The 24,619-nt window shown below is 39.8% G+C and overlaps 2 protein-coding genes across 12 annotated transcripts in view; one reads left to right on the top strand and one right to left on the bottom strand.

Moving 5' to 3' along the window:
- SLC10A6 (solute carrier family 10 member 6) overlaps positions 1 to 9,906 on the top strand; it is a 31,096-nt gene extending 21,190 nt beyond the window's left edge. For 2 of the 4 annotated variants that reach the window (XM_058721984.1, XM_058721985.1), the window contains 3 exons: positions 553 to 728; positions 3,782 to 3,939; positions 8,203 to 9,906. In XM_058721984.1, the coding sequence (XP_058577967.1) occupies positions 553 to 728; positions 3,782 to 3,939; positions 8,203 to 8,417 (549 nt within the window). In that variant the 3' untranslated portion in view covers positions 8,418 to 9,906. Of the gene's footprint in view, positions 1 to 552; positions 729 to 3,781; positions 3,940 to 7,519; positions 7,824 to 8,179 lie in introns of those variants that run through there. The other 2 variants (XM_058721986.1, XM_058721987.1) reach the window with 2 other exon arrangements.
- A 6,520-nt stretch (positions 9,907 to 16,426) lies between these two features.
- Positions 16,427 to 24,619, bottom strand: part of PTPN13 (protein tyrosine phosphatase non-receptor type 13) — a 235,138-nt gene continuing 226,945 nt past the window's right edge. For 7 of the 8 annotated variants that reach the window (XM_058719585.1, XM_058719587.1, XM_058719586.1 and 4 more), the window contains 4 exons: positions 23,733 to 24,070; positions 22,537 to 22,752; positions 19,918 to 19,980; positions 16,427 to 17,121 (listed from right to left, as the gene is read on the bottom strand). In XM_058719585.1, the coding sequence (XP_058575568.1) occupies positions 17,026 to 17,121; positions 19,918 to 19,980; positions 22,537 to 22,752; positions 23,733 to 24,070 (713 nt within the window). In that variant the 3' untranslated portion in view covers positions 16,427 to 17,025. The remainder of the gene's footprint in view (positions 17,122 to 19,917; positions 19,981 to 22,536; positions 22,753 to 23,732; positions 24,071 to 24,619) is intronic. The other variant, XM_058719581.1, reaches the window with a different exon arrangement.

Here is a 24,619-nt window from a genome sequence, read left to right on the forward strand (position 1 = left end):
ATTTTGCTTATTTCACAAATTTGTCCTATCCTTGAAAAACTCCACTCCCCAATCCTTCTGGCAAAATCTACTTCCAGGGAAAAAATACTAATCTTAAAATAAGACTTGGAATCGTGTTGAGCCCCATGAATTTCCAGTTTAGCCAAATCAGTTGACCACCTTGGAACTTAGGTTTCTTTTCTATAAAATGAGATTGGATTTGGTGGTAAGTCCTGTCTTTGTTCCAAAACTTCTAGGTTCCCAGCTTTTTATTTTTATTTATTTTTTGAAGTTTATGTATTTTTAAGAGAGAAAGAGGGACAGACAGACAGACAGACAGAGCATGAGTGGGGGAGGGGCAGAAAAAGAGGGTAAAACAGAATCCGAAGCAGGCTCCAGGCTCTGAGCTGTCAGCACAGAGCCCAAGGTGACCTGAGCCAATGTTGGATGCTTAACCAACTGATCCACCCAGGCGCCCCAGTTCCCAGCTTTTTAGAAGCAGTGATGGACTTTGCATCCTAGAGCTGAGAGAACATGATGTTTACATGTACTTATTTTGTTGGTTTGCTTTAGATTGGGGCCATTGTTGGTGGGGTCCTCCTTTTGGTGGTCGCAGTTGCTGGTGTGGTGTTGGCAAAAGGATCTTGGAATTCAGACATCACTCTTCTGACCATCAGTTTCATCTTCCCTTTGATTGGCCATGTCACAGGCTTTCTGCTGGCACTCCTTACCCACCAATCTTGGCAGAGGTACAGTGAAATTATCCGTACACTTTTTTTGAGGAAGTTAAAGTAAACACACTGCCACTGGCAGGCTTTGCTGCCAGGCTATGTCAGGAGACATTAAGAGTCTTGACTTACAAGGTGGATGGAACAGGATGACTCCTCATAAAGAGAGTGAAAAGATCACAGTACTTCTTGCGTAAATGAGAACAAAGGCTGGAATGATGGGAAATTGTAATCTGTGAAATTAGGATTGGGGTGTTAACACCACATGTTGAAATCTGGACACATTTCTCTTCTTATCCTAGTAATTAGATAGGGGTGAGATGGTTTCATTAAATATAGAGATCATTCTAGGGCATGAGCAAAATTCGAGACTAAGCATTTATCCATTGTTTGTGCCAAATTCTGTAAAAGTGCTAATTATAAGGGGCAAGAGGAGGAAGGGCAAACTGGAGATATAAGATGGGAATGTATCTGATACATTGTCATTACAAGCTGGGGCATATAATTTATAAATATTGTGAAATATTAAAAATGATAATACTCCATGTTGTTATGTCTGGAGATGAGTTGTTGGAGGGAATGTAAATTGGTATAAACTCTCTGGAAGGCAACTTAGTCATATCAATAGCCTTATAAATATTTATAGCTGTTCACTCAGTGATTTTACTTCTAGAAATCTGTCCTGAATCTAGGACTGTCAGATAAGCACACGAAAATTGATGTGCAAGGATGTTAATTGCAGTTTTATTTATAAATATAAAAAATAGAAACAATTTAAATATCTGACAATAGGGAGATATTTAATTCATAAGGTATCTATGTGATGGACTATGATGCATCAATTTTAATGCTTCTGGGAAATACTTAAAAGATAAATTTAAAAGAGAATAGGAAACAGTAAGCATTTTGATTCCCACCTTGTAGAAGAAAGCAGAAGAATTTTATGTATGGAAAAATACTGGAAGAAATATACCATATGCTAAGAGTATTTAATTTTGAGTAGTAGGATTAAGAGTAATTTTTGTTTCTTAATATTTTCTTGGTATATTTCCTGAGTTTTTCAATGAGTATGTACTATCTCTAAAGTCAGAAAAGAATTATTGAAGAAACGTGCGCTATGTGTTGAACTTCGAAGGTGGAGTTTGAGAAATTAAAATGCTTAAAAGATTGAGTTAAGTCAAAGAGAATAGAAAGTGGTGTGTGTTGTGATGTTTATTTTGTAGAAGAAATCTGTTTCTAGTCTACTTGGGGAGCATTTAGGATTATCCCAGGTACTGAGTGAGGCTCTGCTTATGGTATCTCATTTACTTCTTACTATGAGCCTGAGAAGTAGTTACTATTAGTACCCTCATTCTACAAATGAGCAAATCCTTCAAGACGTTAAGGAACTTGACTAAGTTCGTAGAGCCAGAATGTGGTGGAGTTAGGATTTGACCTGGAGTTTGTTTGCAAAGCCAATAATTAGGAACACAGGCTGTTGAGTGGTTGAAATATAATCAGATCTGGAGAGAAAGTATTCCTATGGCAAAGTGTAGTTAACAATCTTGTTTTCTCCATACTTGATGGCTTGAGAAAGATCAGGATGGAGACACTGCATTTGCCTTGTGAATGGTCCAGATGTGAGGTCCACCTTTGCAGCTTAATGATATCAGGTAATTGACAGGGGTCTGAAAGGAGTGAGAGTGGTCTAAAGAAAGCATAGCAAGCAAGAGAGTAAATAGAAATAAAATAAGAGCGGTAGAGCTTGCTCTGTACCAATGTTTTCATGCCCACATTACCTTCTCCTTGTTACCTCCCTGTTCCAAACCCACTTGCATAGAGATGCTGGTTTGTATTCGTTTTAAAATTTTTTTTAATGTTTATTCATTTTTGAGAGACAGAGAGAGACAGAGCATGAGTGGGGAAGGGACAGAGAGAGGGAGACACAGAATCCGAGGCAGGTTCCAGGCTCTGAGCCATCAGCACAGAGCCTGACGCGGGGCTTGAACTCACAGACTGCAAGATCATGACCTGAGCTAAAGTCGGTCACTCAACCGACTGAGCCACCCAGGCACCCCATGTATTCTGAAACACCTCTTTTCCCTCTTCACTTCCATCTATAGAAACCTGCAGATCCCCTTTATAAATTACAGACAGACAAATCAGTTAACCCAGCCCCTGAGGTCCTGCTTATGTCTTCCTTTTACTTTCTCCTGGTTTTTATTTTTCAAGTGAGGTTTATTGAATTTTTTTTTCCAATTAGGAAACCAATAAAATATAGAAAAATAGAAAGTAGGAAAAAAACGTGTTCCTAAACTCTTTCACCAAAGAGTTTTAGACATTTGGTTTTCACTTAGGGTTTTTGTGTTTACCTTCAAGTGTTGTTGAGCTTATACTTTTTCCTACCTATTTCATCTTTCCATTCTCATCTCCAACTCTGCACTCCACACAGATTGGCTTACAGCATATGCACCACCTCCTGGTAGGTGCAGGTCATACCTGTCCCTGGATCTTTAATTTCAGTCACTGTCCCATATGAAATGCGTCTCCCACCCTCACCCTTTCATTCCCCTCTGCCTCTGTGAAGCCTTCTCTAACCATATATGCCACTTCTATGAATTTCTATAGCATCTCCCTGACCCTCCATCATATTTTGTCTTGTGTTGTTACTGGGCCTTTCCTGTGTGTATATCATGTCTTTCCACCCTGATTCCTAGGGTGGGGCTCCTGGGATCCTGCTCCAAAGAGTCTCTTGGAGAGAAGACCACCCACAGAACAGGCACATTCAGCACATTATTATGAAACAAGTAGATGTTTTTGGGGGCAGAGAGACAAGGAGAGAGAGAATCCCAAGCAGGCTCTGCACTGTCAGCTCCGAGCCAGAAGAAGGGCTCAAGTTCACGAACTGTAAGATCATGACCTGAGCCCAAATCAAGAGCTGGAGGCTTAACCAACTGAGCCACCCAGGCGCCCTGCGAGTAAACAGTTTTAGTGGCCCAAGCTCATAGCTTACATTTATTGCTATATATATGAGAAAAATTTAAGAAGAGTCCTAATTCTAGTATGTAACTCTTGAAAAATTCTTTCATTGGTAGATGCAGGACGATTTCCTTAGAAACTGGAGCTCAGAATATTCAGATGTGCGTCACCATGCTCCAGTTATCTTTCACTGCCAAGCAGTTGGTCCAGATGCTTAGCTTCCCACTGGCCTATGGACTTTTCCAGCTGTTGGATGGATTTCTCATTGTCGCAGGTGAGTAGAGCCTCCACTGTGTAGATGTGATTGAAAATTGTCAACCCAAGCCACAAACTTCTTTTTCAATCTGAACATGCATGTGCAACTCTTGTGATATATTTTTAGCCTGACATTTCTAGAGAAAATAAAGAGCACAAACAAGATCCTTTGCTTTCACAGAAAAACATTAAAAACATGTGACAGTGAGCTTATAATTACAAACAAATATGCTTCATAAAAGACAATGCACTATTAGAACTTAGATTCTAGGACTTGATAAGTCTCCATGAGCAATAATTTATCTTCAAAATGACATTTGTTCTATTTCATCAAGAGTCATGAGGTCTTCCAAATGCCAAGTTATTTCACAATGCTTCTGTGAGCAAGAATTGTTCTGAATGGCTGTGAAATATTTTTCAACTATGAAATATAATACATACACAGATATTGAAATACATATTTGCATACATATATATCATATGTATCTATCCATACAGCCAAATATACATCATTTTAGAGTCCATAATTAGGTAGGTTCACAGAAAGTAAATTAAAAAAGAAATAGATATGTACATACACACATATATTTTAATCTTGGGACATTGTAAATTTTCACTGTTATCAGGGAATAGGTTCTGTGTAAGATTACTGGTATAACTGATTATATACTGATTGCTAATATAACGATCAATGTAAGGAATACTTGGGGTTGAATTTTACCAGAAAATAAGATAAATCTTAGCAGAATAAATCTCCCTGGTCTTAGATCCAAGTTTTAATTCCTTCTCCTTGGTGAGATTGTGAGGGAAGGAACATGTCTGGCTCATTCCCAGGTATCTTCCAGCACCCAGATGAGCATCTGACTCACAGGAAGCATTCCACAGGTGTTGCTAACTGACTGACTGACTGAATGGATGAGCCATCAATGACCTGATGAATATTTCAATCACAAACGGTCCCTTCCAGATAAAAATAGCCATTTTGATACATCAAATGATTTTCTTCCATTGTTTCCTCTTTTTTTTTTTTATTGAGGTATTATTGACATACAATATATTACTTTCAGGTATACAACATGATGATTCAAATTTGTATATATTATGAAATGATCACCACAAGAAGTCCATTTAACATCTGCCCCATACATAGAGTTTTTTTTCCCTTGTGATGAGAACTTGTAAGATTTACTCTGTCAGCAACTTTCAGCTATACAATAGCGTTATCAACTATAGTCACCTATTGTACATTGCATCTCTATGTCTTATGTATTTTATAACTGAAAGTTTTTACCTTTTGACTCCCTTCACTGATATCCCCCACCCTGCTACCCCCCACCCCTGCCTCTGGCTCATGCCTATCTCCGTGAGCTTGGTTTTGGCATGCTATATTTCCCTTTTTGTTTGTCTTGGGTATTTTATTTCACTTCTGATTTCTTTGTTGACCCACTGGTTGTTCAGTAGCATGTTGTTTAGTGTCCACGTATTTGTGAATTTTCCAGTCTTCTTGCAGTTAATTTCTAGTTTCATGCCACTGTGGTCAGAAAAGATATTAGATATGATTTCAATCTTAAATTTATTAAGACGTTTGTGGCCTAACATATGATCTGTCCTGGACTGTTCTATCTACTCTTGAGAAGAATATGTATTCTATTGCTTTTGGATGGAATGTTCTGTATATGTCTGTTGACATCATCTGGTTTCATGTGTCATTTAAGGCCAATGTTTTCTTATTTGATTTTTTTCTCTGGACATTCTAACCATTTATGTGAGTGGGTGTCAAAGTCCCATATTGTTATTATATTGCTGATAATTTCTCTCTTTCAAGTCTGTTAATATTTGCTTTATATATTTAGGTGCTTCTATGTTGTGTGTCCATATATATTTATAAATGTTATCTCCTCTTGTTGGATTGACCCCTTTGTCACTATTTAATGTCCTTGTCTGTCTTTATAGTTGTTGTTTTAAAGTTTATTTTACCTGATATGAGTATAGCTACTTCAGCTTTTTTTTGTTTCTGTTTGCATGAAACATGTTTCTCCATCCCTTCACTTTCACTCTGTGTGTATCGTTACATTTGAAGTGAGTCTCTTGTAGGCAGCATAGAGATGGGTCTTGTTTTTTTTTTTTTATAGTTTTTTTATGTTTTAAATATGTTTTTAATGTTTGTTTAAATCTTTGTTTATTTATTTATTTATTTATTTTTTTATTTATTTTTAATGTTTATTTATTTTTGAGAGAGACTGAGGAAAGGGCAGAGAGAGCAAGACAGAGGATCCAAAGTGGGGTCCATGCTGACAACAGAGAGCCTGATGTGGGGCTTGAATTCATGAACCCGCAAAATCATGACCCGAGCTGAAGTTGGATGCTTAACCAACTGAGCCACTCAGGTGCCCTGGATCTTGTTTTTCAATCCATTCAGCCACTCTGTGTCTTTTTTTGGAGAATTTAGTCCATTTACATTTAAAGTAATTATTAGTAGGTATGTACTTACTGACATTGACATTCATTGTTTTCTAGCTGTTTTATATTTCCTCTCTGTTCCTTTCTTCTTTTGTTCTCTTCCTTTGTGGTTTGATGGCTTTTTTCAGTGGTGTACTTAGACTCCTTTCTCATCTTTTGTGTATATGCTAAAGGTTTCTTCTTGGTGGTTACCATGAGGCTTACATTTAACAACTTGTATTTATAATGGTCTAGAGATGCCTGGGTGGCTCAATTGGTTAACCGTCTGACTTTGGCTCAGATCGTGATCTCGCTGTTCATGAGTTCAACCCCTGTCGGGCTCTGTGCTGACAGCTAGGAGTCTGGAGCCTGCTTCCAATTCTGTGTCTCCCTCTCTCTCTGCCCCTCCCCTGCTTGTGCTCTGTCTCTCTCTCTCAAAAATAGATTTTCAAAAAAAAAAGAGTCTATTTTAAGTTGATAACAACCTAAGTTTGAACACATTCAAAGGCCATACATTTTTATCCCCTTTCATGTTTTATGTTTCTGATGTCACATGTTACATTTTTTTTTTATTTTGTATATTTCTTAACTAATTATTGTGGCTATAATTATATTTACTACTTTTGTCATTTAACCTTCATACTAACTTTATAAGTGATTAATTCACTACCTTTCTATATATTTACCTTTACCAGTGAGATCTATACTTTCATATATATTTTTGTTACTAGTTAGCACCCTATCTTTTCAGCTTAAAAAAGACCCTTTAACATTAGTTGTAAGTGTTGATGAACTCTTTTTAGCTTTTGCTTGTTTGGAAACTCTTTATTTCACCTCTGCTTCTGAATGATAAGTTTGGTGAGTAGGGTGTTCCTGGTTGGGAGTTTTTTGTTTTGTTTTTGTTTTTTTTTCCAGCACTTTGAATGTATCATGCCACTCCTTCTGGTCTGCAAAGTTTCTGCTGAAAAATCTGCCAACCCTCAGAGGGGGTTCCTCTATGTGTAACAAGTTGTTTTCTCTTGCCACCTTTATGATTCTTTCCTTGTCTTTAACTTTAGACATTTTAATTATAATGTGTCTTGGTATAGCTCTCTTTGAGTTTGTCTTATTTGAAATTCTCTTTCTGGACCTGGATGTCTGTTTCTCTTCCTGCCTCTCAGTCTGATGCTGTAAAATGAAGAAATGAATCTCTTCCACATAAAGTTCTGGGCACTTTTCAAAGGGCTGCTTCTGGGCTGGGCCCTGGGGCAGGTGAGTCGGCATACAGTTCCTCCATTCAGCACAGCCCTGTGGTTCTCATGGGTACCAGACCTGTTGGTCTTAAAAGCCAGATGTTTTGGGAGCTCATCTCTCAGGTGACTGTCTTAAAAGTTGGGGTACCTGATGTTGGGTATGAGTCCTTTGTTCCTGAGGGAGAAGCTCCATGTGTTGAGTTCCCTCCTGATTTTGGTGGCCCTGTCTGGGGTGGGGCTTCTGGGGGGGGGGGTTCTGGGTGGGGTTTCTGACAAGATTATAACTTGACCTTTCCTACTCATTCCCATGTGGTTTCTCTCTCATTTGTCTGATGCAGTGGGGTTGTTTTGACAGTGTTTGGGCTTTTTCCCAGAGGCATTTAGCATGTCTATGGGAGGAGGCGAGTTCAGAATCTACTTATGTTGCCTCCTTGAACCAGAACCCCCTGTTTCCATCTCTTTTCCTTTCTTTTTCTCCTTCTTTTTCCTGTGTATTTTCACATATATGGCCCAAAGCAAACACAGCTCCAAAGTATTGACAAGTACACAATATCACTACATTACAGTGTTTGCTAAGTGATGTTTTAGTACTTGTATGTTTTAACATCTAGCATACAAGATGTACAAGAGGAGATTGAAGAATGAGCACAGAAAAAAGAACACACGTTGTGAAGAAGGCTGCCATAACAAGAAATCCACTTCTCCCAAAGAGACTGGTGCTTTTTTGGAGGTGAATGAGGAAGTCACCATAACTTCTGGGCCATCAATGCCGATGGATCTCCACACAACCCTTGAGCCAACTGGCCACATCTCTTCTGGTACCTAGTAAGGGTTGCTGGCCTGACTGGTCTCCGTCTTCCTCAGTGGCCAGTAAAGACAGTGCAGAACTGATGTTTGGATCTCATTGGCAGGGCCTATGGGAATATTGGATATTTATATTTTCATGTGGTTTGTGAACTGTCATAGGATCCATTTTTGAGAATGTATTCTGCCTATTTCCGGGAGTCTTTTGGGGGTTTGCACAATATATTTACTAGCTGCTGCTGTGTGTTCTTGTCTTCCCACGTAGTGAAGAGTAACACTTTATGCAAAGTCATCCTGGATCTTAATTTTCCTGAGACCTAGTACTCTGTAGAGGAGATTCCACTGCCTGCAGCAGGGAAAGAACAGAGTCTGGACCCACTTGATTTTTGGACAGGTTCTTTGGAGCACTGGGGAGGAAGCATACAGTTCCCATAAAAAATGAGGCCATTTCTCAAATAATAATAATTTTTTTTAGGGCTTGGAAATCTTTTTGGACTGTAGATGCAAAATAAGTTTAGAGGGAATTTAACGACCACTTGTGGTTAAAATGTGAATGCCCCATATTTTCAGTCCCTAATGATAGGCACAATATATAAACACTTTTTGCTTATATATCATGTTAAGAAACATTCCATAGATTGAGATCATTCCATATGTACTATTTCATAAATCAATGACGCATTATGGAGCATCTTTACATGTCAGTCATTGTTGACCTACCTCATTCTTTAGAACCGTGGCTTCGTAGAAGTGTTCCATTGCATAGAAGTACTGTAATTTATTTAACCATTCCTTATTTGTGGACATTTAGATAGCTTTCAATCCACTGGTATTCTAATGCTGCTACGAACACCCGTACTGCTGTGCGAGCATTTTTGGAGGATTACTTCCTATGACTTGAACAGCCAGGCCAGGTGCATATTAAGATATTGGTCAGGCTGCTCTCTGGTGATGTAAGAAGTGACTGAGTGGGCCTGGCTTTCCCATGGTTGCACCAGTCTAAAGAATGATCAGTTCTGATTTGTGAAAATATCTCATTTACAATTGCGTTTAAAAAATGATAAGTGAATTAGAGTATTTTCCATGATCACTTGCCTATTCAGGTCCTTTGCCTGCCTTACTATTATAATTTTTCCTTTTTGATTGATAACATTGTAGCACATCATGGATAGTGACACCTTGACCTATTATGTCAACATTTTGCCTACTTTTAATCTTTTAGCTTTTGTTTTTCTATGTCTTTTGCTGTATGGAAGTTTTATATTTTTTTATATATTTAGTTTATTAGTCTATTGAAAAATGTTTTTTTGACCTTGATATCTGTCAAATGTTCTATTTTTGTGTGGATTGTGAATTATGATAGTATTTCTTTTTGAGAATGTATTTAGCCCCTTTGCAAGGTGTTCTATTTGGGGGTTTGTACCTGTATTTACCATCTGCTGTGTGTGCTGTCTGGGAGTAGGTAAAACCCTTCTTCCTCTATTCTGACATTATTAAAAATATTTCCCAAATATTTTTCTATTACTTGTATGAGCTAAACATGTTTATTCCATTTTGAATTTATGTTTTTGTATGGTGTGTTAAGAATCTACATTTTTTTTTATGACTAACTGCTCCAACATCATATATTGAACCATTCATCTTTTCTCCACTGATTCGAAATGCCACCTTTCTCACATAATTTCCTATATAATGTGTGTTTGTTGGGGCTGTATTTAGTTCCATTTTTCTCTGTCTATTCTTATTTGTAAGGTTTGAAATGTGTGAGAAAGTATATTGTCTGAGATTTAGTCCTTGGCAATTTTATTTTGTAAGCATTCCCCAGAGCTTGTAGGTTAATATAATGATAACGATTATTAAGGTATTCTCATGACAATGAAGAACATCTTAAAAAAATTTTTTTTTAAACCTTTATTTTTGAGACAGAAAAAGACAGAGCACGAGTGGGGGAGGGGCAGAGAGAGAGGGAGACACAGAATCTACAGTAGGCTCCAGGCTCTGAGCTGTCAGCACAGAGCCCGATGCGAGGCTCAAACCCACAGACCATGAGACCATGACCTGAGGCCAAGTCAGATGCTCAACCCACTGAGCCACCGAGGTGCTCCAAGAACATCTTTGTGATAGTACAGAAAGAGCCTCAGTAAGTGTCACAGGTATATTTACACGGAAAAGAACTATGCAGACTGTGACATGTTTGTTAATTCTCAACTGCTGCTTTACTACTAAGTGAGGATTTCCATTTATCCACCTGATAAATGTTTAGGTGTTGAGAAGCTAGTCTGTGCTGTGTACAGGCACTTGGGACATGGGGCAGTAATGAGGCAGGAAGGTTTCCTGCTGGCATGGTTCACACTTTAGTGGGACTAGATCCCTGCAATGAACACAGTCAGTGGAGTTGGGCATTCACAGAGATTCCCTGTCCTACAACGAGCATTAACATGAATTTTAAAGAATCCATAGACAATGAATTTGTAAATTGTTTCTCTACCTAGGCATCTAACACGAAGTGGTGAAATCCAATGCTCTGTTCCAAAAGCATTAAGTACGTGGTCAGTATTTACAATAGTCAGGATTGGTATGGGGATAAGACCACCAAAAGCCATCACTTAAGACAGACATGACACAAATCAATGCAAGGGTCTGAAAGTCCCATCAGAAGACTGCCATCTCCAGAAACGGTTTGTAAACGTGTCACTGAGAACTGGAAACGGTCATGTTGTCCTGGAGGCTACAGTTACCTTTAGCATGAAGAATGTAACTAAAAAAAATAAAAAAATAAATTAAAAAAGGCTCTAACTGAATAAATTGTATTCTAACAGATTTAATTATTTAACTGATTTAAATAATTATGGGTTCATGAAAGCCAGTGCCTATATAAAGCTCAGCAGTGGGGCCAGAGAACTATGCCAAGCAGAATGAGTCCAGCTCTATGTCCTGAAAAGAGCCACTGGATACTTGAGGCAGCACAGCACAGTGGGAAGCACATGGCTTTGCCAGGGCCACTTGCTTTGTTCCACTTAAAAAGCTAGGATGCCTTGGGAGTAGTGGGATGAAGTCAGGCCAACTTCACATTGAATTCCAGCTCTGTTATTTGGGCAACATCAGGCCCGTGACGGTCCCTCTGAACTTCAGTTTCCTCTCTTGAAAAGGGTGGTAACATTCAACCCTAAACACCTTGAAAATACCTGGTTTAATACATGGGAAGTGCTCAGTGAGTGTTGTGAACCTTTCCCTTCCTTGTGCAGTCATAATTCATCCTGGAGTACAAAGGGTAGTTCGGCCTAACACAGTTCAATGGGTCATATCTTAGCCTCTAAGCAACCTTCTGACCAGCCTTTGTGTGCACTTCGCCCACCTGGAGGAGCCCAAACTGAACGATCACTTATTCGGCTGGATAGAGCTAAGCTAAGAAACTGGCAACATGACTTATCAGCAGGCATCCTGAGATTTGCTTAGCATGATCTCTAGAATATACTGAATTTTGCGTGAATGGATATAATTAGGTTTCTAAACCCATGAAGCTGGAGACTACTTTAAAAAAAAATGTTTATTGGGGCACCTAGGTGGTTCTGTCCATTAAGTGTCCAACTTTGGCTCAGGTCATGATCTCACAGTTCATGGGTTCCAGCCCCACATTATGCTGACAACTCAGAGCCTAGAGCCTGCTTCAGATTCTGTGTCTTCCCTCTCTTTCTCTCTGCCGCCCTCTACCTGCCCCCCCCCCCCCACCCAGCCCCACGGCTAGTACTCTGTCTCTCAAAAATGAATAAACATTAAAAAAAAAATAGTATGAATGTCTTTAAAAATGTTTATTGATGGGGGAGGGGCAGAGAGAGAATTGCAAGCAGGCTGCATGCTGTCAGTGCAGAGCTCGATGCAGGGCTCGATCCCACAAACCATGAGAACATGACCAGAGCCAAAATCAAGAGTTGGATGCTTAACCAAGTGAGCCGCCCAGTCCCCCCTGAAGATCACTTTCAAATACTTCTGGTCTGTGAATTTTCAACAGCTATAAATTCAGATACCTCTGGGGTCAGGGAGATCTTAGAAGATGGACACCGTGTTAGCTACTAAGGAATGGTGGAAACTGGGAGAACTGGAAAGGCACACACTGCTACCATATAGGTATTGTTTCCTTTGTCCTTCTTAACAGAACCAAGATTTTGTTCAGGGAAGCGATATGTAGCTAAAAATAGCTTTCTTGAAGTTGGAGATGGTCATGTGACACAGTTCTTGCTAATAAGATAGGAGTGAAGTCTGCTTGTGATTTTTGGAAAATTTTGCTTTCTTGCCAGAGGGACTGATGGACTCTTTCTCCTTGTCAATACTATTTCGTTCCTAGAATATGGATAAAGTAGCTGGAGCTGAAGCAGCCGTTTCTAGACAGCGAAGCAAAGGTCAGGATAACTATGTATCTGTTGGCATTCTTGAACTATAGAATCAATGCCAGCAACTGCCTACTTTTGAATTTTTAAGTTAATTTTTAATGTTTATTTATTTATTTTGAGAGAGAGAGTGAGCAGGGGAGGGGCAGAGAATCCCTAGCAGGCTCTGTGCTGTTAGCACAGAGCCCAATGTGGGGCTTGAACTCACGAACTGTGAGATCATGACGTGAGCTGAAACCAAGAGTCAGACACTCAATTGACTGAACTACCCAGGAACCCCTTGAATTTGTTTTCTTAAGGACAGAAATCTCTGATTTGTAGAAGCTTGTTTGGCTAGCTTTTGACAACTTGCAGTCAAATGTAATTCCAAGTTAATATGTTACAATTTACATTGACTTTAAAATATTATGCAGGTCAATGCATAATTTGTTACATTTATCTCCACCATAACAAAGTACCTTAAATATTTCTGAATTAATGTAAAATGGAAACACATTCTTTCACTGTCAAGGCATCTATCACCAGAGGATAGCTTTGGTGAACTGTTCTTTTAATTTCTTTCTTTTTTTTTTTTTTTAATGTTTATTTATTTTTGAGACAGAGCATGAACAGGGGAGGGGCAGAGAGAGAGGGAGACACAGAATCTGAAACAGGCCCCAGGCTCTGAGCTGTCAGCACAGAGCCCGACGCAGGGCTCGAACTCACGGACCGTGAGATCATGACCTGAGCCGAAGTCGGACGCTTAACCGACCAAGCCACGCAGGCGCCCCTAATTTCTTGAATCTATCAGATTGCATTTAGATAACTAATCACTAAAAAATTTTTTTTCATTATTTATTTTTGAGAGACAGAGCACAAGTGGAGGAGGGGCAGAGAGAGGGAGACACAGAATCTGAAGCAGGCTCCAGGCCATGAGCTGTTAGCACAGAGCCCAATGCGGGGCTCAAACTCACAAACCATGAGATCATGACCTGAGTCAAAGTCAGATGCTTAACCGACTGAGCCACCCAGACACCCTGATAACTTGTCATTTTAAAAGCAAGAGATCAAGCAGGCTATCTGGAACCATAGATGTGAACACCTGATTTTTTCTCAACAGCCATTTTTCTCCTTTGAACGTAATTCAGAAATACTTTTATCAATGACATTTACCAAAGTTGTGATTTGGGGATAAATGCGTTTTTGTTTTTATAAGTTTATTCATTCTGAGAGATAGCCCAAGAGGGGGAGGGGCAGAGAGAGAGAAGGAGAGAGAGAATCCCAAGCAGGCTCCACGCTGCCAGCAGAGAGCCCGATGTGGGGTTCACACCCACGAAGCTGTGAGATCATGACCTGAGCTGAAACTGAGAGACGGATGCTTAACCCACTGAGCCACCCGTGTGCCCCAGATAAGTGCTGTTTCTAACCTTGCAATGCTTAAGACTATACTTAAGATACGATTCTTTTCACAAAAATTTTAAAATTTTTAGTTTTTCTTATTATTTTAGAGAGAGAGGGAGAAGGCGTGAACAGGGGAGGGACAAAGGGAGAGAGAGAATCTTAAGCAGGCTCCGTGCTTAGCACAGTCTGATGTAGGGCTTGATCTCAGACCCTGGGATCGTGACAGGAGCTGAAATCGAGAATTGGATGTTTAACCGAGTGACCCAGGTGGCCCAAGATACCATTCTTTTACAACATACTTTAGTTTTATACACAGATTCCATCACAATCTGTGCTTCCCCTTCTGTAGCATAGAGTTATCATGGGGAACAGCTGTTCGGCCAACTCGTTTCCCAGCTTCCTAGTACTCAGGGGCAGCGTTTGGCCAGTTCTGGCTGAGGGAATGAGAGGCAATGTTGTACCTTGCTTCTAGGCCTGCCCAGCTCCTAAAATCCCCCACAGGTGGTCCTCTATGCTTTTTCCCCTTTCTGGCTGGGGGAATGGAGACAATTCCCAGGATGACCTTGGAAGTTGTGTGTTGACTGCAGAACCTCTGTCAACCTGGGTTCCTGCACACTGGAGAGAGCTATCTTGCTTAGTTGTTTACCTGCCCAGCACTGTTAAGGAAATGAGAAGCAAGCTTCTATTATGTTTGAGCCATTATGTTCTGGTGTATATTTTATAGTGCTTAGGTACCTAATGTGTGTTAAGAGCCAAGTGGTGTTTATTCATTCGATATTTGAGTGCCTTCATGTGCCACTCTGGCTCTGTGGCATTGCCATGCTTTCTAACCAGAGTGGCCCTAGCAAAGGTCTCCTTCCATTCTATGGCAGTGGGAGCCAGGGCCCAGATGAGAGCAGTAACATGTTTACTATAATGAAGTTTCCATTCAGGGGTTGTAAACTGAAACCACATTTTCTTGCCACAGTTTCCATTTCCTAGCTACATTCTTTCCAGAAAAGGATCCTTCTTCAGCTTTCTGCTCTCCCATCTCTGTTGACTTCAGATGATAGCTAATCATCTCCAGCTGTACTGCCTCCCAGAGCCCTGCTGGCCTGGTTTCCTGTGCTTATGACAGGAAAACAAGGCCTCAGGATTCCAACTCACTCAGAACAGAGGTTTCCAAATATCTTTTAAAGCAATAGAACCCTTTTCTCCCAAATGAAGTCTTCAGCTACAATGCAATCTACAAAACCTGTTCTTTTTTTTTTTAATTTAAATTTTATTATTTATTTTGAGGGAGAAAGACAGGTAGAGAGAAAGTGCACAGAGGAGGCACAGAGAGAGAGAGAGAGAGAGAGAGAGAGAGAATCCCAAGCAGGCTCCATGTTGTCAGCACAGAGCCCGATGTGGGGCGCAATCTCACGAACTGTGAGATCATGACCTGAGCCAAAACCAAGAGTCCGACACTCCACTGAGCCACCCAGGTGCCCCTATAAAAACTGCTCTGAGGTAGGAATGGTGGCGTGGATGCTTCTGTTGTCAGATTTGTAACTACTTCCGACCAGGTGGGGAGTCAACTGTATCACTGTGGCCCTCTGTCCAGACCCTGGTGTCTTTTGCCTTCAAACAGCCTCAGATACTCAGGATTAGTTTCCATCCAATCGTTGCAGTTGGGTGAGATCAGAAATTCAAGTTGACTAGTTCAGAACTGGTTAGTCCCATGAGGATGAACTGAGCAGTGTCCCAGGTTTCGAGATGTCCTCACTCACAGCTGAATGGAAAACTGCTGACAGAATTAGGACTGAGGGACGCGCAGCGGTTGGTGCTGAGAATCAGAAGCAGGCTCTTTGAGGCAGATCTCTTTCCCTTCAGGCAGAGCCAAATATAACCTCCCAGGAAATGTGATATTGTTTTCCTTGATTACCCCTTGTCAGCTTAGATATTCTGAGTTTTACCACAATTAGAACTTGAAAGTATTCTGATTTATGTATGAGGCACAGAAAGCTGGCACCACTCACAGCGAGGCGGAAGGAAGGGAGACTGAATGTCTTAGCTACTGTCGGTCAGGACATGACCCTCACGTCAGACCCTGATGAAGATCCAGTAGGGTTTCTAACACCACTCTTGGTCCCTGGGGCCGGCACGCCTGGGGCCGGCACGCCTGGGGCCAAGTTGGGGAGATGGAAAGTTGGGGTCCAGAAGTTCTTGTCTCCCCAGTGCCTGGGTGTTAAGAAATAACACACTGAAAATGTTGAATTTGTCCGCACACACTTTGGCTTGCTCATATTTTTAAGATGTATTTTTATTTACAGAGTGAGATGAAGCATAACAGATAATGCAGTTACAAATGTATCTGATAACTCCATTTTCATGAAAAAGTATATAAATATATTATAGGAAATTCTATATAGTAAACATCAGAAACTGATACAGTAAACATTTGCTACGTTTTTCTATTCCAATATTACTGTCATTTAAAGCTTAAATACTGGTTTCAAGTATCTCCTATAAAATAACTCTATTAAAATACTGGAAAAGAATTTTGCTATCAACAAGATTGGTGCATTAAAAATAGACTTGGTGTGTGTGTCTTTGTAACAATGTCAACTATAATCAAAGGCTGCCTTAATCATCGCTAAGATCTGCATTGTTCAGTTAGTGCTAAAAAATTTTAAATTATCATCACAGGCTGAAGTAGCTGTAAAAATACAGCATTTCACCATCGTTGTTGTGAAGAATGCCCCTCTAAGGTAGAGGAGAATAAGCATAATAATGTTGTATGGACTTGCGGCCCTGTGATCATTATTTTAAACAGGGAGCAGGAAAATCTGTTGGAGGTCGGAAGAGAGATGAAGAAGCATCCAGAAGGCTGTTCTTTTCCTGTTATTTCAGAAGCTGTGGCTGTTCTGTTTGCTCTTCTTTAGCTTGAAGACGCGTCAGAACATAAAGGATGACCTGATAGCAGAAAATATACTGATCCTATGGCCAAAAGAGAAAAAAAAAAGAGACAGATTCTAGATTTATAATGTGAAATAGATACGTCATGAGTAATTTTGGAAATATGGAGAATTTTGTTATAGTTACTATTAAGACGCAGGACATAGAATTGTGCAGTATCATAAAAATTATAAGAAGCTGAAACTGGATGGACAAAACGAGGAGGGGAAAAGCCTTGGGGGTGGAAATATCCCAGAGTCCCAACCGAAACTGTCTGTGGTACGCCACTTTTATGTTTTGTGTTTTGGTAATACTTATGATTTGCTTTTATAAGGGAAAAATAAACTTCCTACAAAATTTCCTGTAGAGTTTATTGAGCTCATCTTGGTGTTCTGAAATGTCAAAATCCAAGACACCACACAAAATAATTTTCTTGAAATATTTGGAACAAAAGAATATGGAAATCAAAGAATCAAAGTCTTTTGAAATTAACTTTTTTTTTTTTTTTTTGGTGAAATTACTCTGTTTAGTTCATGGTGCAGTGATCTGAGTTTTCTTGTTATACAAGGAATTAATTCACGATATACTAAATGGAAAGCAATAAAACAACTACAGTTGAAACTCATTCAAAGCAGTCATGCCTGTGCACTTGTTTGGACTAAAGAATGAAAGAACGTTCCCTAAAATGTTGACAATTCTGGAGAGTAGGAATACAAGTAACCCTTTCGTTTCCTTTTTGCTTCTCTGTATTTTGACTTTCCCACATTTTGCACAAGTTCATCTTTGACTTTCTCGCACGCCACAAACAAACCGTTAGCAAACCTATTTCCCATGATGCCCCCTTCCCCCTATACCCACCACTCCAGTCTGCACCACCCCTGCCACCTAATGGACCTACCTGCTTCTAACCCTGTAGCCTCCTCCCCAAATCCCGTATTGTTTTAGCACAGTAGCCAGAGAGGACCTTTAAAATGTGACTCAGATCAGGTCAGTCCACATCCTATGATGGCTCCACATCACTCAGAAGAAAGCCCAGGCCCTGGTCCTGTCACTTCCCTTTTCCACCTCAGCCACACCAGCCATGGCCATGTTTAAACACGCAAGACCTGCTCCTGCCTCAGATCTCCACATGGGTGGTTCTGTCTGCCTGAAATGCTCTTACTGTCAGATAGCCAATGACCCGCACTGCCCTTCCTTCAGATCTTGGCTCCAGTGTCACTTTCTCAGTGCTGCCCCCTATTGAAAGTACCTCTCCCAGCCTGCCACCATGCTTCCTCTTTGCCCTGATCTATTTTTTTTCCCCTCTAAAGTACTTATTGCTTTCAAAGATCTTAGATAACTTACTTAGTTAGTGTGCCTAATATCTGTCTTCCTCCTCACCACCCCTTGAGAAGATCTTTGCTATTCTAGCAGGGATCTTTGTGTCATTCACAGATGTGCTCCAAGTACCTAGAAGCATGCCTGGTCCACAGCAGACACTCAGTAAATAAGTGTCTGTTGAGTGAATGAATTTCCTGGGTATAAAGAACTTATTCAGATCAGTAGGTTCTCTTTACCTAAAAAATGTGTATCAGCTTAATATTTAGGAGATTTAACTTGAATTAAAAGTGTACATGAATGGAAGGCAGGCAAACTTTAATTTTAAAGATAGTCATAAACTTTTATATTCTTCAGGAGGAAAAGAAATGTGAACTTACAGACATATAAAAAGCTTCCATATCCCTCCCCACAATACAAACAATAAGAATAGTGGAACTGCTCAGAACAGACAGATAATCTACATAATGCAGTTCTTGGAAAGATACAAGTCTGTAGGTCAGTGGGTGATATAACCCATGGTTTGTTATCATCGTTTGAAATGAACATGATCAAAACAGGAGATACAGATCCACACATTCACTCTCCCCCAAGAGTGCCTCATCCAAGCTAAGCAACTCCAGCCTGCCTTCTGGCCTTCTGCTCAGTGCTGCTGAATCCATTCCCTCTCGGGGAATTTCTGTAGCAAGAATGTTACCTTTAACATCTTTAAGTTGGAAACGGGGAAAGAATGCCACTAATTATATGCTATTTGGTACCATCCCCAATTGTTGCCCCAACATGCCCCCCTGTTCTTTGCAGTGCAGATGCACTCATTTTTAAAAAACTAAAAAAAAAAAAAGTATTTTTATTAAAAATATTTATTTTAATGTTTACTTATTTTTAAGAGATGGAGAGAGACAGAACATGAGTGGGGGTGGGGCAGAGAGAGAGGGAGACACAGAATCCGAAGCAGGTTCCAGGCTCTGAGATGTTATCACAGAGCCCGACATGGGGTTTGAACCCACGAGCTATGAGATCATGACCTGAGCTGAAGTTGGATGCTTAACCAATTGAGCCACCAGGCGCCCCTTTTCTTATTTTTTAGAGATGGGGGGGGCAGATGGGGAGGGAGGGAGGAGAGGGGGAGAGAGTGAGAGCGAGAGCGAGAGCGAGAGCGAGAGAGAGAAGCCCAAGCAGCCTCCATGTTCAGCATGGAACCAGATGCAGGGCTCGATCCCACAACCCTGGGGATCTCAACCCAAGAAGAATCAAGAGTTGGATACTCAACTGACTAAGCCACCCAGGCACTCCCTTTTTCTTCATTTTTAAAAAAATTAAAAGGCAAAATTTAAATATTTTCATTTTTTTCTGAATTAGTCCTCATGCTTAAAGAAAAAAAAAAAACAGTTCCTCACTACCACCGATGTTTGGTTTTAAGGAATAATGTGAAGGCCCATTAAGAAGAGAAATGGTTTAACCAGAACTCTGAAAAGATCCGAATCCTCATGAAAATCCTAATTAGAAGACACCAAGACTCACCTCTGTCTGAACCATCCCATGTCTTTGCAGTCTCATGCAGCGCACGAGGTCAGAGATGTCAAACTGCCAAAGGAAACGGCTATCCGTTAGAGAAAGTGTCACCGAATCTGAACCCCAAAGGTTCACAGAGGAAGGACTTCTATAGATTTCTATATCTCATTCTCCTTCCCCTTATAGCAGCTTTGGGAAATTGTTCCAGACAAAATAAGTCAATGGACTAACTCTGCCATCATTTCATAATTTTATTTATGTTCTTTGTAAGAATTAGGGGAAGTTGTTTTATTTGAAAGTCCCAAACAGAAATTGTCTTCCCTCTGGAATTTGACTTATTTCTAATATCACCATTTATTTTATTAAAAAAAATTTTTTTTGAGTTTATTTATTTATTTTTGAGAGAGAGTGAGAGAGAGCACAAATGAGGAAGGGACAGAGAGAGAGAGAGAGGGAGACACAGAATCTGAAGCAGGCTCCAGGCTTTCAGCTGTCAGCACAGAGCCTGATGTGGGGCTTGAATCCACAAACCGTGAGATCATGACCTGAGTCAAAATCGGATGCTTAGGGGCGCCTGGGTGGCGCAGTCGGTTAAGCGTCCGACTTCAGCCAGGTCGCGATCTCGCGGTCCGTGAGTTCGAGCCCCGCGTCAGGCTCTGGGCTGATGGCTCGGAGCCTGGAGCCTGTTTCCGATTCTGTGTCTCCCTCTCTCTCTGCCCCTCCCCCGTTCATGCTCTGTCTCTCTCTGTCCCAAAAATAAAATAAAAAATATAAAAAAAAAAAAAAATCGGATGCTTAAACTGACTGAGCCACTCAGGTGCCCCCTCATATCACCCTTAAAAAAACACAAGGCAAGCTATTTTTCCTGCAGTTTGCTTTTCAGAATGAAATTCCTGATCTTTTTATTTTCACTGATGTTAGCAGTTTGAAACAAGGGAGAAATAGACTGTTTTGTTTTGTTCCACTTAAATCATTAATGGTAGATACAATACTATGTGAAGAGCAAGACAGAACTGCTTTTAACCAAAATTCTTTAAGACATGATGATTTTAATTGCTTATATACAGTAAGATGTTCTAACATTGTAAGTAAGGTTTATACTAATTTAATTTTAATAAGATTGTAATCAGTAATTTTGTTTACTGAGTAATATTTTTAAAATATCAAAATATTTAAAATAAATATTAATATATTAATGTTAACATATTAATATGATAATAAAATAAACATGAAAATATTTAAAATAAATATATTATTTATATTAAATAAATATTAAAATATTAAATACATTTTCCACCTACAGGTAACAGTAACAAAAAAAAGAATATGTCTTTTTTAAAAAAATTGTTTTTTAATGTTTATTTTTGAGAGAGAGAGAGAGAGAGAGAAAGAGAGAGTAGGGGAGGGGCAGAGAGAGTGGGAGACACAGAATCTGAAGCAGGCTCCAGGCTCTGAGCTGTCAGCACAGACTCTGATGCAGGGCTTGAACCCATGAACTGAGAGATCATGACCTGAGTCAAAGTTGGATGCTTAATCGACTGAGCCACTCAGGCGCCCCAATATACTTTCTTTTGTGCATATATATATATACACAAAATATATGTATACATATATACATATATGTACACATATACACATATGTGTGTGTATATATATATATGTGTATATATATATATGTGTGTATATATATATATATATATATATATATATATATATATATAAAGTAAGCTCGAACTCAATGTAAGGCTTGAACTTAGGACCCCAAGATAAAGAGTTGCTTGCTCTACCAACTGAACCAGCCCCAGTGCTTCAATATTTTTATTCCTAAGTGTGATGGTGACACTGACTTTATCTTATACAAGCCTACAGACTATAAAGAGTAACATGCAATAGTGCATAAGGGACTTTTGAGCACAGTTAAAACCAGTAAAACAAATATAAATTTGGGGCACCTGGGTGGCTCAGTCAGCTGAGCGACCTTCAGCTCAGGTCATGATCTCATGAATCATGAGTTCGAGCCCTGTACTGGGCTCACTGCTGTCAGCCTGTCAGTGCTAGGCCCGCTTCAGATCCTCTGTCCCTCTCTCTCTGCCCCTCCCCTGCTTGCGCTCTCCCAAAAAATAAATAAAAAAATAAAAACAACAACAACAAAACAAAAAATCAAATATAAATTTGAAGTATTATTTCTTCTTGATTATGATCTGGGTAGTTTTGAACAACATTTACTAAATTATAATTTGATGAAGTAAGAAAATTGAGAGATTTATAGAAACTGCTAAATAAAAAATTCCAAGATTATATCACACTATTAAAAATTAGATTTTACCATTAGTTCTGGTCAAATGCTAGTTCAGCCTATAACTTTTTTTTTTTTTTTTCAGAGAGAGACAGAGTGAGCACAAGTGAGGAAAGGGCAGAGGGAGAAAGAGAGAGAGAGAGAGAGAGAGAGAGAGAGAGATAGAGAGAGAATCTTAAGTAGGCTCCACACCCAGTGCAGAGCCTGATGTGGGGCTTGATCTCATAACTGTAAAATCATGACCATGAGACCTGAGCTGAAATCAAGAGACAGATGCTTAACAAACTGAGCCACTCAGGTGGCCCTAGTTTCAGCCTATATCTTGTACTCACGTCAAGATCTTGACTGATTAATCCTAAAACCACATCTATGCATATCAGGGTCCCTGAACGTCCAATGCCAGCACTGCAGTGTGTGATGATTGGACCCGATTTATGAATGTGTCTCATGTAAGAGATAAAAGTGAGCAAGTCGTCTGGCTGAGAAGGTGTATCGTGGTCTGGCCAGGCAGTGAAATTCAGATGAGAAATATGCCGCGTCTCTCCTGTCTGAAATTGTACAACAAAAGAAATAGATAAAGGCATACTGTATTGTTCACCCATAAGTTTTAATTCTTAATAATATACTGTTCTTTCAAATTTTGACTTGCCCATTGGATCGGATGAAAGGAAAGGTGAAAGAGACAAAAAGACTCTATCAAACAACACATGGAGGGTCTTTATCAAGGAGGTTGCTAACTCCACATTTTAAATACTGGTAAAAACTACTTTTTGGAAATCCTAAAAGTAAATTACATTTTGATGTGAATAACAACCTTTTCTAAATGACTGCACTTTTAACTCACTCTGCATAAAAGCCAAAGTCATTGCAATGGCTTAATTGCCTTACAAAATTTGGCCCAGCTACTCTCAGACCTAACCTGCTCCTTATGGCCACAGAGACCTCTGCGGCTCTTTAAAAACACTAAGGCACAGTTCAAGCCTAGGGCCTCTGCACTTGCTCTTTCTGACTGAAATCTACCCTCCCCCATCCCTATGGCTTCGTCAACTCCTTTAGGGTTTTTTCCACAGCACCATCAACATTAGTATTTCCTCATTAGCAAGTAAACTAAATATATTGTTTATGGGGGAGTACTTGATACTTAGAGATTTTTTAAAAAGTTTTACTCACTCTACTGAGAGGTTTGACCTTAAAAAAAAACCAAAACATTTCCAGCACATAGCTTCGAGCCATTCTGTTTATCACTATGCAAAGGATGATAGATGGTCACCTTAAGAGTCCTGTGTTCTCATTTTCATTCTAATACAGTACATACTGGAGGAAACGGCTTGGTAGAAGTCATGAAGAGGGTCACATTTAAGTTTACATTAGATAAAAAATAATGGGTGACATTAGTGCCACTGAAATGGGAAACCAGAAGTTGCTGGCTTTCATTTAGGAATACACTGATGCTATCAAAGAAAGAATCTAGGCCTACATTCCAAGTAGGAGATAAGCCTTGGGAGATGGAAAGATTTAATTTGCTTACCTGAATATCTTCTAGGGCCATTGCCCTGACGACAAAGCCCTTCAGCTGCTGCATTCTCACAAGAGCCAGCCGAAGCCTGTCACTGACCATGGTCGTTTTGCCCAGGATATTAGGCCAATAGCGCTGGCATTTGATTTTTTCCCCTTCTACTTCTTGGGTCATCATGGCTATCACTGTGGATTTTTGTTCCCAAATCATCTGCCAGAAATCTCCAACAGTTGTAGGGAGAGGTCCTTGGCAGGCAATGTAAACAAACTCTTCTTTTCCCACTGGTATCTTAATGAAGCTGGCGTTGATATACCCACCTTCATCTCCAAGAGGCACTCTTGTGGCGTCATCTGTGAATTTTCCACCACAAAACAGAGCCATCTGTATCATGCATTTTTCTTTCTTTCCCTTCCTTCCTTCTTCTTTCTTTCTTTCTTTCTTTCTTTCTTTCTTTCTTTCTTTCTTTCTTTCTTTCTTTCTTTCTTTCTTTTCTTTCTTTCAGTTTATTTTGAAAGAGAGAGAGCAAGACAGTGACAGAGCACACAAGTGGGGAGTGGCAGAGAGAAAGAAAGAAGCCCAAGCAGACTTCACACTGTCAACACAGAGCTCAATGAAGACCTTAAACTCACCAACCATGAGCTCATGACCTGAGCAGTAATCAAGAGTCAGATGCTTAACTGACTGAGCCACTCTATTTATTTTTTAAAGAATTTGTTCTATTTCTTTTTTTTTCAAGGTTTTAAAATTATTCGAAGAGAGATAGACTGTGTATGCTTGCAAGCTCAAGTGGGAGAGGGGCAGAAAGAGAGGAGAGAAAGAATTCCAAGCAGGCTCTATACTGTCAGCTTAGAGCCCAACATGGGCTCGATCTCGTGAACCGTAAGATCATGAGTCCGACA

The sequence above is a fragment of the Neofelis nebulosa genome, chromosome 3 (assembly GCF_028018385.1).
Source record: "Neofelis nebulosa isolate mNeoNeb1 chromosome 3, mNeoNeb1.pri, whole genome shotgun sequence".
NCBI classification, from domain to species: Eukaryota; Metazoa; Chordata; class Mammalia; order Carnivora; family Felidae; genus Neofelis; species Neofelis nebulosa.